General features: G+C 42.9%; 5 protein-coding genes across 5 annotated transcripts; 3 read left to right on the top strand and 2 right to left on the bottom strand.

Annotated features, from left to right (window-relative positions):
* Window positions 1-689: 689 nt before the first annotated feature.
* On the top strand, window positions 690-2,733 carry BDB00DRAFT_851687 (uncharacterized protein). Its single transcript, XM_053125525.1, has 9 exons — window positions 690-710; window positions 777-919; window positions 1,004-1,098; window positions 1,237-1,543; window positions 1,647-1,770; window positions 1,901-1,943; window positions 2,066-2,137; window positions 2,214-2,223; window positions 2,395-2,733. Exons 3-9 carry the CDS (start codon window positions 1,007-1,009, stop codon window positions 2,665-2,667), a joined length of 921 nt encoding a protein of 306 aa, XP_052974069.1. The 5' UTR covers window positions 690-710; window positions 777-919; window positions 1,004-1,006; the 3' UTR covers window positions 2,668-2,733.
* A 185-nt stretch (window positions 2,734-2,918) lies between these two features.
* On the bottom strand, window positions 2,919-6,833 carry BDB00DRAFT_851696 (origin recognition complex subunit 3 N-terminus-domain-containing protein). Its single transcript, XM_053125526.1, has 13 exons — window positions 6,754-6,833; window positions 6,576-6,666; window positions 6,345-6,502; window positions 6,201-6,283; window positions 6,089-6,138; window positions 5,710-5,966; window positions 5,352-5,620; window positions 5,117-5,276; window positions 4,752-4,865; window positions 3,885-4,642; window positions 3,697-3,772; window positions 3,244-3,503; window positions 2,919-3,101 (listed from the first exon to the last, which is right to left on the bottom strand). The coding sequence occupies exons 1-13, from the start codon at window positions 6,799-6,801 to the stop codon at window positions 2,996-2,998; spliced, it is 2,430 nt and encodes an 809-aa protein (XP_052974070.1). The 5' UTR covers window positions 6,802-6,833; the 3' UTR covers window positions 2,919-2,995.
* A 2,167-nt stretch (window positions 6,834-9,000) lies between these two features.
* BDB00DRAFT_942732 (uncharacterized protein) lies at window positions 9,001-11,062 on the top strand. The gene is made up of 2 exons (XM_053129412.1): window positions 9,001-9,437; window positions 9,709-11,062. The coding sequence occupies exons 1-2, from the start codon at window positions 9,110-9,112 to the stop codon at window positions 10,842-10,844; spliced, it is 1,464 nt and encodes a 487-aa protein (XP_052974071.1). The 5' UTR covers window positions 9,001-9,109; the 3' UTR covers window positions 10,845-11,062.
* A 785-nt stretch (window positions 11,063-11,847) lies between these two features.
* On the top strand, window positions 11,848-12,666 carry BDB00DRAFT_878089 (uncharacterized protein; the record flags this gene model as incomplete). The annotated part of the gene is made up of 1 exon (XM_053127693.1): window positions 11,848-12,666. One exon carries the CDS (start codon window positions 11,848-11,850, stop codon window positions 12,664-12,666), a length of 819 nt encoding a protein of 272 aa, XP_052974072.1.
* Window positions 12,667-12,921: 255 nt separating this feature from the next.
* On the bottom strand, window positions 12,922-13,404 carry BDB00DRAFT_933217 (uncharacterized protein; the record flags this gene model as incomplete). Its single annotated transcript, XM_053129113.1, has 2 exons — window positions 13,127-13,404; window positions 12,922-13,061 (listed from the first exon to the last, which is right to left on the bottom strand). Coding segments are annotated over exons 1-2 (345 nt in total), but the record flags the coding sequence as incomplete, so codon positions are not given.
* Between the last annotated feature and the right edge of the window lie 207 nt (window positions 13,405-13,611).

Raw genomic sequence — 13,611 nt, forward strand, 5'->3', positions numbered from 1 at the left:
CACTCATTGGGAGACAAAAGTGCTCCGCTTGTAAACGTAATCTGGAGTCTGGAGAAGAAAAGAAAAAAAAAGCACGAGCACCTTTTACAAAAACCATTGGTCGATCGCCCAACCCTACTTCTGGCTTGCTCAGTCCCCATATCGCTTACAATACTCAATCTACTGTATCATCATCATCGTCATCATCATCGTCATCATGGCCCAAAGTACATCCGAAGAGACCTATATACTCATTTTCCACTTGCCATACCTTTTACTTTAACCCACATTTTTCACCATTTCAAGAGGAAAAAAAAAAGAGATAAGAGCGAGTGCCCTGAAGTGCCCTTTGTTTTTTTCCTTTGCACCCACCAAATTTCTTTTTTTTTTTCCGTCGGTAACCAGGAAAGCGATCCCACGTGGCGAGCGGATTGTCAATGCGGTTGTGTCACGTATAACGTAGACACACCCATCGGGGAAACACACACACACATAATCACACAGTGCACACCCACCAGCCAAACCTTGTTACTGCGATTTGAAACACCTGTCCTGTCTCCCCAAAAACAAACAACGCGCGCGAAACGTAATCAAACCCAATCGATTGCGTCAATTTTGCGACTGAACCCGACAGGGCTGCTGCTGACTGGTTGTCTGACCTCTCCCAAATTAGCTGTGGTAGTCGGTCGCTCCAAACCGTATTATCATGAGTAGCACCCACCGATACGACTGTAACGTAGCAGACAGCGCTCAGTTTATTGCTCAGGTATAACCCTCCTCCTCCCCCCCCTTTACCTGTCTACATACCACACACAAGAGGGAAAAAAGAAAGGAGTCACCATTCTGCACGGGCCATGACACTCAAAGATGAATCTCCTCCAAATAGCATAGTGCTCATGTCCACATTCCACTCGACGCGATTGATCGCGCGGCACGTACTGTAAGTCTTTTCCTCACTCTCTGCTGCTGCTGCTGCTGTATCTTGACTGTTGCAAACTGAAAACGCAATGACACGCCCCAAAAGACCATGGAAAGTATGAAGCAGCGGCAGTATAGCACAAAAACATGGAACGAGCACGAACTCCAACCTAAAAAATTAGACGCGAGCACAGTCGATTGGTAATACACTTTTCTCTCTCTCAACTCTATCTCAGAATACACACATACACACACACACAAAAAAAAAGCCACGCCATCACCTTTTTTTTTTCTCTCACACTCACGCCCATTCTCACTTTTGGTGGATGATACGGAAAGGATCTTCTTGGTGGATATTTTGAACTTTTCATTTTGGAGCGACTTGGATAAGTCAGATAAATGCCAGCCGCATCCGGAACGCTACACGGTCGTGTTACATGGCAAGGCGTACACGGGCTACTGGAGTTTGTGCGCAGCCATAAACCGTGCATTAGAACAGGGCATCCCGGTCACAGATGCGTCGTATTACGCAAATGCCAGTGACGACGACCTCAAGGCCGTATTTGCATCTGATACACGGGAACACATCCCGTTGATGGACCAACGTATAGCCGTCATGCGCGAAGCAGGTCGAGTCTTGCTTGAGGTGCGTCTGTCCGAGATTGATATGATGAGAAGAGCTACTAGTACCACTCCACTGCTGAACAAACCAATTATATCTTTTTCCATTTTTTTTTTTTTGTTATTAGGAATTCGACGGATCGTTTGTGAATTGCATCCGACAAGCCCGTCAGTCTGCCTCGGCTCTCTTGGAACTCCTGACCCAGTATTTCCCGTCTTTCCGCGATATCCATTCGTTTGAAGGACGTCAAGGTAATGTAGGGTGGAAGCAAAGTTAGATATCCCCTCCCTGCTTGGAACAGCAGCATTGCATATTCCCCCTCCTCCTTTCATTCATCTCCTAACTGTTCATTTATTGAATCATGAACGCTTGACTCCTTAGTTGCTATCCTCAAGCGTGCCCAAATATTGATTGCCGATATATGGTAAGGAAGAGCAGAACATTCTCATTGATCCATTTCTCTTTTATTATCTTTACTTGGTAAAAAAATCTTGTGTTCGTCTCATTATCATTCTCAAAAAAACATTGCGTCAACACCATTTCAAGGGCATGCTTTGACGGTCAAGGCTACGGCGAATTCTACGACATTGATACCATTACCATGTTTGCAGATTACCGGTAAATAGCGGATAGCGACTTGTTTGTCACTATGCAATATGAGCTCACCCGGACTCTCTTCATACATACTTATTAGTGTACCGCAGGCAAGTGAATGCACAAGCCAGCATGAAACAGTAAATGCACGGGCGCTGTTCCCAATCCACTCCATCATTAGAAAGTGGGGGAAAAAGGACCTTACATCATTGTTTGGTTACTGACAACCAAACAACGGATCACATAACATAACATACCCTAATCCCCAATTGCTACAATAGGCCCTGTACTCACTCGGCGTGCTGAAGTACTCAGCTGATCTCATGACGAAGCTTGAAAAACGCGAGCTACTGTCTTCTGGATCACGAGAAGAGATCGAGATTCGAGGAAACTCCATCTGGGCTGTTGAGCTCATGGTGCGCCGTATCAAGGAAATCGATCCAACTCAAGCCGTCAATGCCATTCTGATGGACTTCTATATCTGGGACACAGCCAAGGAACTACAGGATCAGATGACGGTACCCATCCATCGCACTCGTAGTATATTCTATTAAGTGGTTACCGTAGTAATAATAAATCGTCATGCAATCCATCATAATACACTTGTACACCACCGATCATACGGATGAACAATCCGCCTATGATCCGGGCTCAAATAGTTCACTTTTTCCGCCACGCTGTAACATAATCCGGATTAAGAAATCTTCCGGCCAAAAAGTGTGGACCGGGCCATTTCCCGGTTCACTTTTTGCCCTTCCACACAAGAGTCTCAACCCGGCTTTCTTCTATTCCCGGTTTCTATTCTGTTCTCTGTGTGCCAATGTCTGGGAACACCTGTTTTTTATTATTATTTGACCCGCCAAAGTTTAAAATGAATCGTATTTACACATTGGACCACGTTAATCGTTGAACATGATCGGTTTTCCGCTGAGTCGGCTTAATAAAGCCTAGAAATTGAAGCTCTGCTACTGATCGGACGAAGCGTGCCCTGGTAAAAAGAACGATTGGTTAAAAACACAACAAACATTTACCGCACACCCCACTCCCCCCGACGGGACATTTTTGTTTCTTTTTGAGGGGGGGGGGGTTTGCTCTTTTAAAGATAGAACTGACAGAGTAGCAACACTTACTGCACTTCTTTCTCACTCAATGATTTGCTCTTGTTGTTGCTTCGTTTCTCTCGTTCAAGGACATAGCCAAAGGCAACGAACCAGTCAAACAGGTTAATCATTCGGCCGCACTCCAGGTACAGTTTGTACAAAATGCACGTGTCGTGCTCTGACGGCGAAATCTGATGCTTGGTTTTGCCCGAACAGCACGCGCAATTCAGGTAATGGTAAGATTGTCCAAGCCCCGTTTGCATAGCGGCCCGGGGTTGTGCAGAGAACGACTAACGGCCGGTAAAATATGTTTATCAGTTATCTTGCTTTTTTTGGGTTTTCTTCGGTTGGGTGTGCCCCCCCTACCCCGCCCCTTACACGCGCTCTCACGCTTACACACAAGCACAGAGCACACAAGCACACACACACACACAGAGAGAGAACACACACAGAACACGCGTAAGATGAACCTTGTTGCCTTACCTTTTCGTGCAGCTTAGCACTCGTATAGTATACCAACTCGTACATGGGCACCGTGGTATATGATCGCAGACAGCCCCTATTTTTCGTAGTTCATTATCTTTTCAGTTCACATCCGCCGCATGCGATAAGGGAAAATAAAATTGAAGCATTCTGAATGGATGGATAAAGGAATGGATGGGGCCACCTACTTTAGCGTCTCGCTTATCCAATCCGCAATCTCAATCGCTATCTTTGTCTTATCTGTGCCTGCCTGCTTGAGATGATCCATGGATTCCATCTGAACCTTTTTCGCCGTCTCCGTGCTTCGTCTTTCCTCATCAGGCAACACCATGCCCGCCAGCTTCTTTGCGACCTTTTGCTGGTACGCCGCATCGGCCCCTAACAACATCTGCAGGCGTTCATTCCAATCACAGGGCAATGCATAGCCAAACTGCTCCACCACGGGGCTGATTCGCTTGACAAGCTGGTCTAGCCCGGCCGGATCAAGCTTGCGCACAAGACTCGCCGGCCACAGAATCATTTCACTGCTCGTCAAGCCGTCCCGGGATTCGAGCGCCGCCAGCAACAGCATTCGCTTGGATTTCCTCATACCGACATTGTTGGAGAATTGGCCCTGAAGCGCCCGAATAAGCTCGATCCCGTACTGGAACTCGTGTTGGTATCGCTTCAGGCCTAGGATAAACTCTGCAAGCGCTTCTGTCATCAAATACGATGCGTCATTGTCGTCGTCAAGGAGTCGCAGGGCCTGCTGCGGGTCTTGATCGGCAATTGCATCCACGTGCGCTCGAAAAGAGGATAGCATACGTAGACTTGTAATGTGGTGCTCGTTCAGCAGCTTCGCGTCGTGCCACTCCTTCAAGGTGCTACGTATGTCGTCTTCTGATCTGCCTACCAGTGGCGAAAATATGGAGAGCGGGTTGCCATAATAGTGATGCATCAACGCATACTATTGATTACGTCTTTGGTTTAGTGTCTTTTCCTTTTCTTAGTGCTGTTGTAGCCCGTGTTGATCTGGCTGGCTTTCTATCACATTCAAACAGCATCAGTATCTCTACCTTCAAGCTAGCGGTGGCTCGCCCCATGGAAAAGTCATATAGATAAAAATGATCTAGCAGGAATTTGTATGGCCTAGCACCGAATTTGAGCGTATGGACCGATTCAATGAATACCTAATATTGAATCACATTATTTTCTTTAGTGTAATTCGATTTTCTCTAATTTCTCTCTCCATACAAATTTTAATGTAAAGGGTAATCTGTCATTCCTCCCCCTTCCTAACCCAGCCTCTCCCCCCCAAAAAAAAAACAAAGAAATGATTTGCGCAATCTTGTACTCCCCCCCCACCTTCCGCCTTTCCTTCAAACGTAATTCAAACCTTATTTTTCCCTCTCCTTTTTTTTCTATTTCTTTTAGTCCTTACCGCCTCCAGCATTCTGTTGAACCATACATCGCTCTGCTCCAGCCAGAACTTTTCAATACGGAGCAATCCAATGGTTGCCTTGGTGAGAGACTGATGCAGGATTTCAGTTGACGTCGCAATGCCCATAATAAACACAATGGGGATCTTTAGTCGATATTCACTAAGAAATACAACGATAGTAATGGTGTATTTAGTTATCCCACCCCGCTTTATCTCTCTCCTATCTAATGTTTACCTGCAAATAGTAATGAAATCTCGGAGCATATTTGCTTCGAACGATTCTAAATCCTGCAATACCACCACCAAGTTTGGTGGTGGATGGTTGCTTTTCTTCACATTGGTCACATGCCGATACCATGCTTCCAGAATTTGCATATCGTATGGAGGAAGCTTGGATGCCCGTTTCTTCATCCTAGTGCCGCCACCACCGCTGCTGATTTCAAATGTTGAATTGCCTGACTGAGCAGTAGTACCCGTAAGCAGTGCTGATGACAATGTTGTCCCCTATACACAACACACGCGCCATGCATGTGAATACACAAAGTAACTTTTGATTTTCCTCGCTTTCTGTGATGCTTATCATTCAAGATTACCTCATGTTCATCCTCGTCGACGTCATCTTCTTCTTGTTCGCTAATTTCATCATCATGTTCCGTTTCTTGTCGATCCTCTTTTTCCTTTCCCGAAGGTTCGGCATCAATGGATAAAAACTGCTCAATCATCGTTTTCATCATATTTTTCAGGTTATTGCAGTCCTTGGATTGTAACAGCGCCACAAAGTTACTGTTGTTTTCCGATAACTTGTTTGCGATCTGCTTGAATTGTGCATTGTGATCTGGCGTATTGATACCTATTATCCGTTTCCCAGCCACACATGCACACATATCACACGTTAATACTCGACTCCTTTTATCCTCCAGCCCTCCCTCTTGCTCTCTTTTTCTTCGTCTGCAAAACAGATAAGGAACTGACCAGCAAAAACAAGGCCCGTGGGTATCTCATGAAACGGTAAATGGACGAGTCTAAAACAGCACAAGTGATCAGTATAACATGTCGCTTAATTTCTATTTGTTGACAACTTTACCCTTGAGAAGCGCTATTTGGCGAAGTCTCGACGAATGATGCGATTTTGTTCAATGCAGCTCGATTCATATCCAACAAGATATCCTAATTATTGCTTCTTTAGTAACTGGCTATTGGCACATGGAGATTTCGGTGTTCGTCTTACATTGATAATAGTTTGTGTCTGTGTCCAGGCTTCTTCAAAAGCAATTCGTCGCATTTTCATACAAGCAGTCGATTCTTCGTTACCGAAAAGTTGTTCGAATCCTTGGTAAGGTACATGGTGTTGTTCGTCCACATGTCGACGCGCTACTTTGCCTTGGACTAAAGATAAAAATGGGTTGCGTCAAATCGTTTGTCCAATGTATAAACAGCCACTCTCTTTCTCTTTTATTACTTTTTCTCGTCGTTCGTTTGCGTTTTTGACCGGCTGTTGATTTCGATTGAGTTCCTGCACGTTGTGTTTGAGGCAAGATTAAGAAACAACCCTGAATAAATCCATGGTGGAAAGAAACTTTGAGTGGTTTATTCTTCTTTTTTTTTCTACAAGCAATCGTTCATGTATGTGTACTTACCTCTGAAATGGAGTCAAAATCGTCTCTGCCAGAAGTGATCGCAGCCATAGTTCGATTCAAGGTGTAACAAAGGGAAGCAACGACGAAAATCCTGCTTGCTGCTGAGTTCAAGACTTACCTGCTGTGTGGTCAAAAATTTGATAGATCGCCTTCAAAACATAATAATGCCCTTAGTGATTATGTATGATGTCGGCTATTGATATACTCTTAAAGAAGTCATTTCTAAGTAAAATAGTGCGTTCCTCATACTATTTAATATAATGTGTAATTTTTTCTTTCTTTTATGTTCACAGCATACTACTAAGAGACGGATGTAGTGAGAAGCAATAGTGCATTGAGCCAAGCAAATGATGCCTTCACTTTTCATCCACTAGAACCATTGCCAAAAAGCTCAACCAATAGGTCATATAATTTCTTTCACGGAGTGGTGAGATTGGCAAGCTTCTTAAAAGACGTTTTAACACAAGTTTTCAAGTCGGTATCTCCATGCTGTTTATCTGCTTTTCAACATGAGACGAAGAGGGTGAGGGGGACCAACGGGGTCACTGATGGCAACTCCTTTTCATACAAGCGCGGGAACATGCAACCACACCTCGAGCATACTACTTAATATTCTAACGCATACATATAATAAGGGCGAGAAGCTCGTCTCATGTCTGCATTACAACAATTTGTATGACATTTCACAAAGTTAAGAAATTGAGATAAAGTTATTGTATAGATAGATTGTGATGGATGTCACAATGACGACGACGAAGACGGCAGCAATAGTAATGGTCAGGAGCTATAGAGTCTTGTATATTGTATATTCGCCACTTTTTGTTTTAGATAGCAGCGTACCATGCTGTTTGTCCGTTAAAAGCTCATACATCATGCATAGTTACAACGAGGATAATGTTGATTTCAACTTTCAAGTTTTTAGAAAAAACATTACACTTATAATAAGATTGCCGGTACAGTATATAATGATGCTCATGCGCGACAAAAAGGAAATTCGTAAGGACTCAGTACCTCTAGGTTCACGTTCCTCCCACCTTTTTTTATAATTATTCGATGCTGAAGAAGAAGAAGCAAAAAAACTGGCTGTGTTGTTTGGGAGAACGTCATGCTAATGTAAGAGGTTACACTATCCGGTAACTGATGATCAGTGACGCGAGCGCTACATTAAGTGATATCTCGGGCACAGATATGCTTAAATTAACTAGAAGCACAAAAAGTATTTTACCGGTACATAATGTAATTCGTCTTCTACACGCAATCATTTCTGCAGTGCTTGTAATAAATGATGAAGAAGATGATGCAATTATTACTAATCTTACTGGTGTTTTTCGTTTATACATACCCGTTTTACCCAGTATAAATTTTGACAGTATTTCATTAGCATAAAATAACAGAAGGATTATCTGATAAGCCGTTTGAAGCTTTACACGACTTTATCTGTTGGTGTCCACATTTCAATCACGTGCTTCTTTAGCGTAAAGTAGCTCAATCTTTCTCCCTCCCCTTCTTGCATAATTTTCGTTGTTATAACTTTGAGGAACGCGTATAGCATTCTCCTTGTTTTAATGAAAGGCCAACAAAAAAAAAGGTCCCTATCTAGCTACAACCATTTTTGGTGCTGTATTTTGCTCATCGGAAAATTCTGACCGTTGATGCAGTCTTCTTATATATCGAGGCTACGCATTATATTGAAGGTTGATTGATATATGTACAAGTTACACGACATGTCTGCTTGATGACGATAGCAGACTAATTGAGCAATAGATCAAATAACATGAGCCATATGTCGTCTTTTTCTTTAAAAAAACACCATAAATATTCGTGGTAAGAATTGTACAATAGCTTAATCTAACGGCTGTTTCTCTCTTTCCTACCGTCCAAATAAGAATAAATTGCAGTTTGTTTTTCTTATCTGTCTGTGACCGGGCTGTATTGTATAGATGAGGGTCGAGATTACGACGGAGAAATACTAGTGCGATTGTGTTGGGCTAGGCTTATAAGCAACAAAAAAATAAAAGAAATTATGACGTTCTGCGACGATCCCCTTGCTTCAAAGAGTATAGTTCGAAAATAGAAAGCTTTTAGCAGAGCCCATGACAGCATGAGCTTGCGTATGCGTACCGCACACGTAACTAGGATTAAATACATAGAATAACACTAGTAGAGAAAAAATAACATCATTTAACATACTAAACGAAAATGACAATTGTCTATTTCTTCTTTAGGTTCTCCCTCTCAACAACACATCCCCTTCCCCTCCCTCTCCCACCACGCTACTTTTTCTGTTTTCTTCATAAACACTTGCTCAATCGTGCCATTGCCCCCGTTTGCATTGTCACGAAAAATAAAGTACCTAATGTTGCCCGAATTGCCTTCGGAGATCTGGCATAAGATCTACTCCAAGCTGACCTTTCGAGAATGTATTCGTTGCACAAGAGTGTGTCGTAGTTGGCGATCAAAGATATTGAGTTGGTCCGGATTGTGGCATGAAATATCCAACGAACATGGATACCAAAGCATATCCACATTACAACCCTACACTCCTTATTTGGTTAGCAGTGCAGTGCAACGGTTCCGCATTAACACACACGGTGGTCAGCAACGATCACCGCGTGATAAGGCTATCCATGCTATGGTAACCTTGAACTTTTTGATCGAGCACAATTGTAATAGCATTAAAGAAGGTACCATACAAGAAACGTATATGTCTGTCACACCAGCTTTACTTTCTTTCCTTTGTTATTGGGTATATGTATGACTTGATGTACAAATCGCTTATCCTATAATATTACTCTTCATATACGTCCACTCCTTTTGCGAAAGCGGTCTTGATGATTGACTTTTGGCCAACGTCAATGCTATACAAGTTTACATCAATTAGCCAGTTTTCCTTGGCACGACTCGATCTGTTGTATATCCACAAACTGACTACGGATACATACATGATTCCCACAGTGGTTCTTCGGCAACTTCCCAATTTGGTGACCTTTGTCTACCGCGCGGTGGTGACCCAAACGGACGAGTCCATTGAGGACGAGCCCTGGTGCTTATTTGAACCGGGCATGCACCTGCCACACGAGAACTTGGCAGAACTCACCATCGAAATGTTTGGCAACGGTCGACCGATGTCCATGCATCTGCTCTTACACCTGCTCCCCAAGCTCCGCCGAGTGAGTCTCAATGCATTAGATTGCGACGACGCGACTGCCGTGCTACACGCCCTTGCTTACAACTGCCACGTGATTGAACTCATCGAGATCCATGATGGCCACGATGACAACTTTCGATGGAGTGAAGCACACACGCATCCTGGCAAAGGCCTTCAGTTCTTGGTGGTCGATGGGGACGACCGCTTTACAGATGCAGACGCCTTACACCCGGTGATCGCAAAACATCACATTACTTTACGTCTACTACGTATCAAGGGATACGAGCCTCTCGGCAGAATGACGCTTTCACACTGGGCTCGGTTACCGTTCCCAAAGTTGCGAAACCTGATTCTTGTCAACCTAGACGACCAGCCTCCTGGTGAGGTACCGGACTTGACCAAAGATTTATGTGCCTTTCTGCGTCAGGCCACTGAATTGCGACGCGCAGACATTTCGATATCCAACCTGATGAACGACAGCGTGCTCAGCTGCCTTGCAGATATGAAGCAGCTCGGTGAACTCAGACTCTCATCTTGTACCACACTGTCCGAAAGCGGCTTTATCCGGTTCATCCAAAGTCCTGCGGTTCAAAAGAACCTAAAGAGTCTAGAATTGGATGATGTGGACGTGCTCAATGGCAAACTGCTCAACATTATGGGCGAATCTTTGACAGTATTTGAACAAGTGACTATCGCTGCATGTCGAAATGTGCATGTTCGCGAGATACCTCAATTCCTAGCCGATATCCGCGTTCCTTTGAAACGTTTCAACTTGGTGTGCTTTGTCAAGGCAGATGAATGTCCTGATGAGTTGCTTGATTCAATTGTGGATCAGCTCAAGAACAAGGCTGAGGAGTGGAAGTTTGTATTGGAAACAACATCCCATAATGAAGACTGGCTACCTTCTCTCTACCGGGTGCTCACATCAGAAGACAGCTCATAAATAATAGCGTACACACTCAAACAAAACGAGCATGGCGACAAACACTTGACATCGGCTTATCGTCATTATTATCCTCATCACGTAGCGGCTTTATCTTTTCTTCCTGTAAATACCCTAGGACTCCCAACTCGTCATTTACATCAAGTTTTATTTTGTTTTCTTTGACTTTGCGTATACTAATATCCATACATATAATCCCTCTAGTCATCGAATCGAAGCAAGTTAATAAAGTGATTGCCATTTTGAATCGTATTGTATTTGTCTCCGTTTTCGTAGAATATGACCAGCACCGCATCGTTTCCTTTACAGTATAGTACTAAAAAGGTAGAGAAACGATGAAAAACATCTGCATAAAGTAGCTGTAAGCCCTTATGTCGTGACATGCATCGATCGCAAGCATTACGACGATTAAGATCGACATATGCATCTTGGAAGACAAAAATAAAACAGCGCTGTAACATGAGCTTCATATGCAGCAAACAATGGACCATCGCCTCATATGTACAAACTGTATACAGTGATATATAGCCCGAAAAGCAGAAAATGGAAGACGTTCAATCTTTAAAATTTACAAACTCTTTGTGCTAATATCTTGCTGTACTATCGATTATGATACTTACACAGTGACTACGCTATGTACTATTGTGGTAAAAGTAAGCATCACATAAAAGCGAGCTATTGTTACAGTATACCGCTGATATATGCGTACTGTAGTAGCAGAACGTATGTGTATATAACATAGGCATTACTTTAACTAAGTGTCAAATAGTAAGCGAGCCAAATACAATTTTCACGGATTATAAGTTATACGATGACCCAATGAGCTTAAGAAGTGTCATTATTTACATAATGTTCCAACAATGGTTGCCATCGCTTGTGATTATATCAAAAAACAATGACAAAATGCTCTTATATTTGGATATAAAATGGGCGACATGCTAGATATATATCACCACATCAAAGGCTTTTTCCTCACATTCCAAAATCATCCCAACGCTCTACTATGTTTCCCCTTAAAAAATTGCCTACCGAGCTTTCATTTAAAATTCTGAGCTATCTCCAAGATGATCGGAATTCACTAATCAAATCAGCCTGTGTGAAAAAGCTCAATCCTTATGCACTTCACTATCTTTACCGCAATCATGCCCAGATCACTCGCGCCAATCTCCACACAGCACAGAAATATGCCGATATCATAGAGCATCTTGTACTGACTGACGACTCAGTTTCCCTCGAAGTCGCAGGCATGTTATTCCCTAGGCTTACTACGCTGCGACTGTTTCGCATAGTCAAGCTTTTCCCGCTTTTTATCCAATGGTCCAAACGACTCAAGACGCTCGAGCTCCACGACTGTAGTAGCGAGGAATTACTCTTTGATCCGGTGCTATCAATTGACATGCCGCCTCTAGTGAATTGTATCTTCAAATTTATTCCTGCCAGTCTTCGTGAACTGCGTATACTAAACCATAGAACAACTTTGGGAGCCCCACTCTATCAATGGATGTCTCAAACCTGTCACAATCTTCGCGTCCTCGATTTGACTGGCTCTGCTCATCCGAATCTCCATGTCCTACAGCATCTCCTTGAGGACTACATTCTCCCAGTAAATAAGGGCTTAGAAGAGATAGTATTATCACCGGTGCAAGTTCATGGTGAATTCTTTCATCCTCAAGATCAAGGCGTCGCAGATATCCTTCAGCTGCTACACCACTATTGCGGAGGAACCATACGACGCATACGGATAACCGATCGCGATTTAACTACTCTTTTCCCGAATCTCCAAGAATGTATGATTGCAGTACAAAATAGGATAGAATTTTAGCAGCAACAGCAGTACACGGTGTGTGAAAATAATGATTTTATATATGTACCTTGACGAGAAGTCGATAAAAATAATTTTTATTATGCTCTTTCTTTATTCTGTCCTGACAATCATTGAAAATATGTATGTGGATGAACTTATTGCACATTTAAATTTAGAATGTTATACATTTTCTTTTCCTTCCCCATTTACCCACTTATCATACACCGCAACATATTGAGTAATATCATTTATTTAAAGAGGACCATCAGATAGATAGAATTGATATATTTCCATGGGAATGAAGAAAAAGAGTAATTTGGAAGTTTGTGGAGAAGAATAACAAAGAATTGTTGATATAAATTCTTGCTGGTGGGCCGTCCTGGCATGACGGGTGCTTCCATTACATCGTGGTACTATATATAGCAAGGTTATTAGGAATTTAGAGACAACAGATAAAATAAAATCTGAGGACATTTACCCTTCGTTCTCGACAGCGCTCGATGAAGCAGAGTCAGATAAGTCACGACGGTGATGGTGGTGATGATGGTGATGGTGATGATGATGATGACCACCATGATGATGCTTTCCATCATAGCCGTGGTGCCATCCATAGCCGTATCCATCTTTACCGTGACCCCAGTAATCATAGACCTTGTCATAACCCTCGTCATGGCCGCCAGCATCCACCGTTTGGAAGAGAGTGAGCATCAGAACGAGAGCCAGAGAAAAGAGCAAGGCAAAAACAGCAGGCTTCATATTGGTTTAGAGATGGGTTGCTGATAATAACAAGAAGAAAGCTTAGAAAGGTGTGTTGAAGGATGATGCACATGAAATCTCATCCAAGCTGGGGAATATATATACTGACGAGACAGTGCCTTCCGTTTATCACTAAGCTTTGTTGAAATAAAGCTGATAGTTAGGTTTACACTAGTATAATTGCCATCAAAATCTATCATCATCTTT

The sequence above is a fragment of the Zychaea mexicana genome (genome assembly GCF_025766255.1).
Source record: "Zychaea mexicana strain RSA 1403 chromosome Unknown BDB00scaffold_125, whole genome shotgun sequence".
Taxonomy (NCBI): domain Eukaryota; kingdom Fungi; phylum Mucoromycota; class Mucoromycetes; order Mucorales; family Lichtheimiaceae; genus Zychaea; species Zychaea mexicana.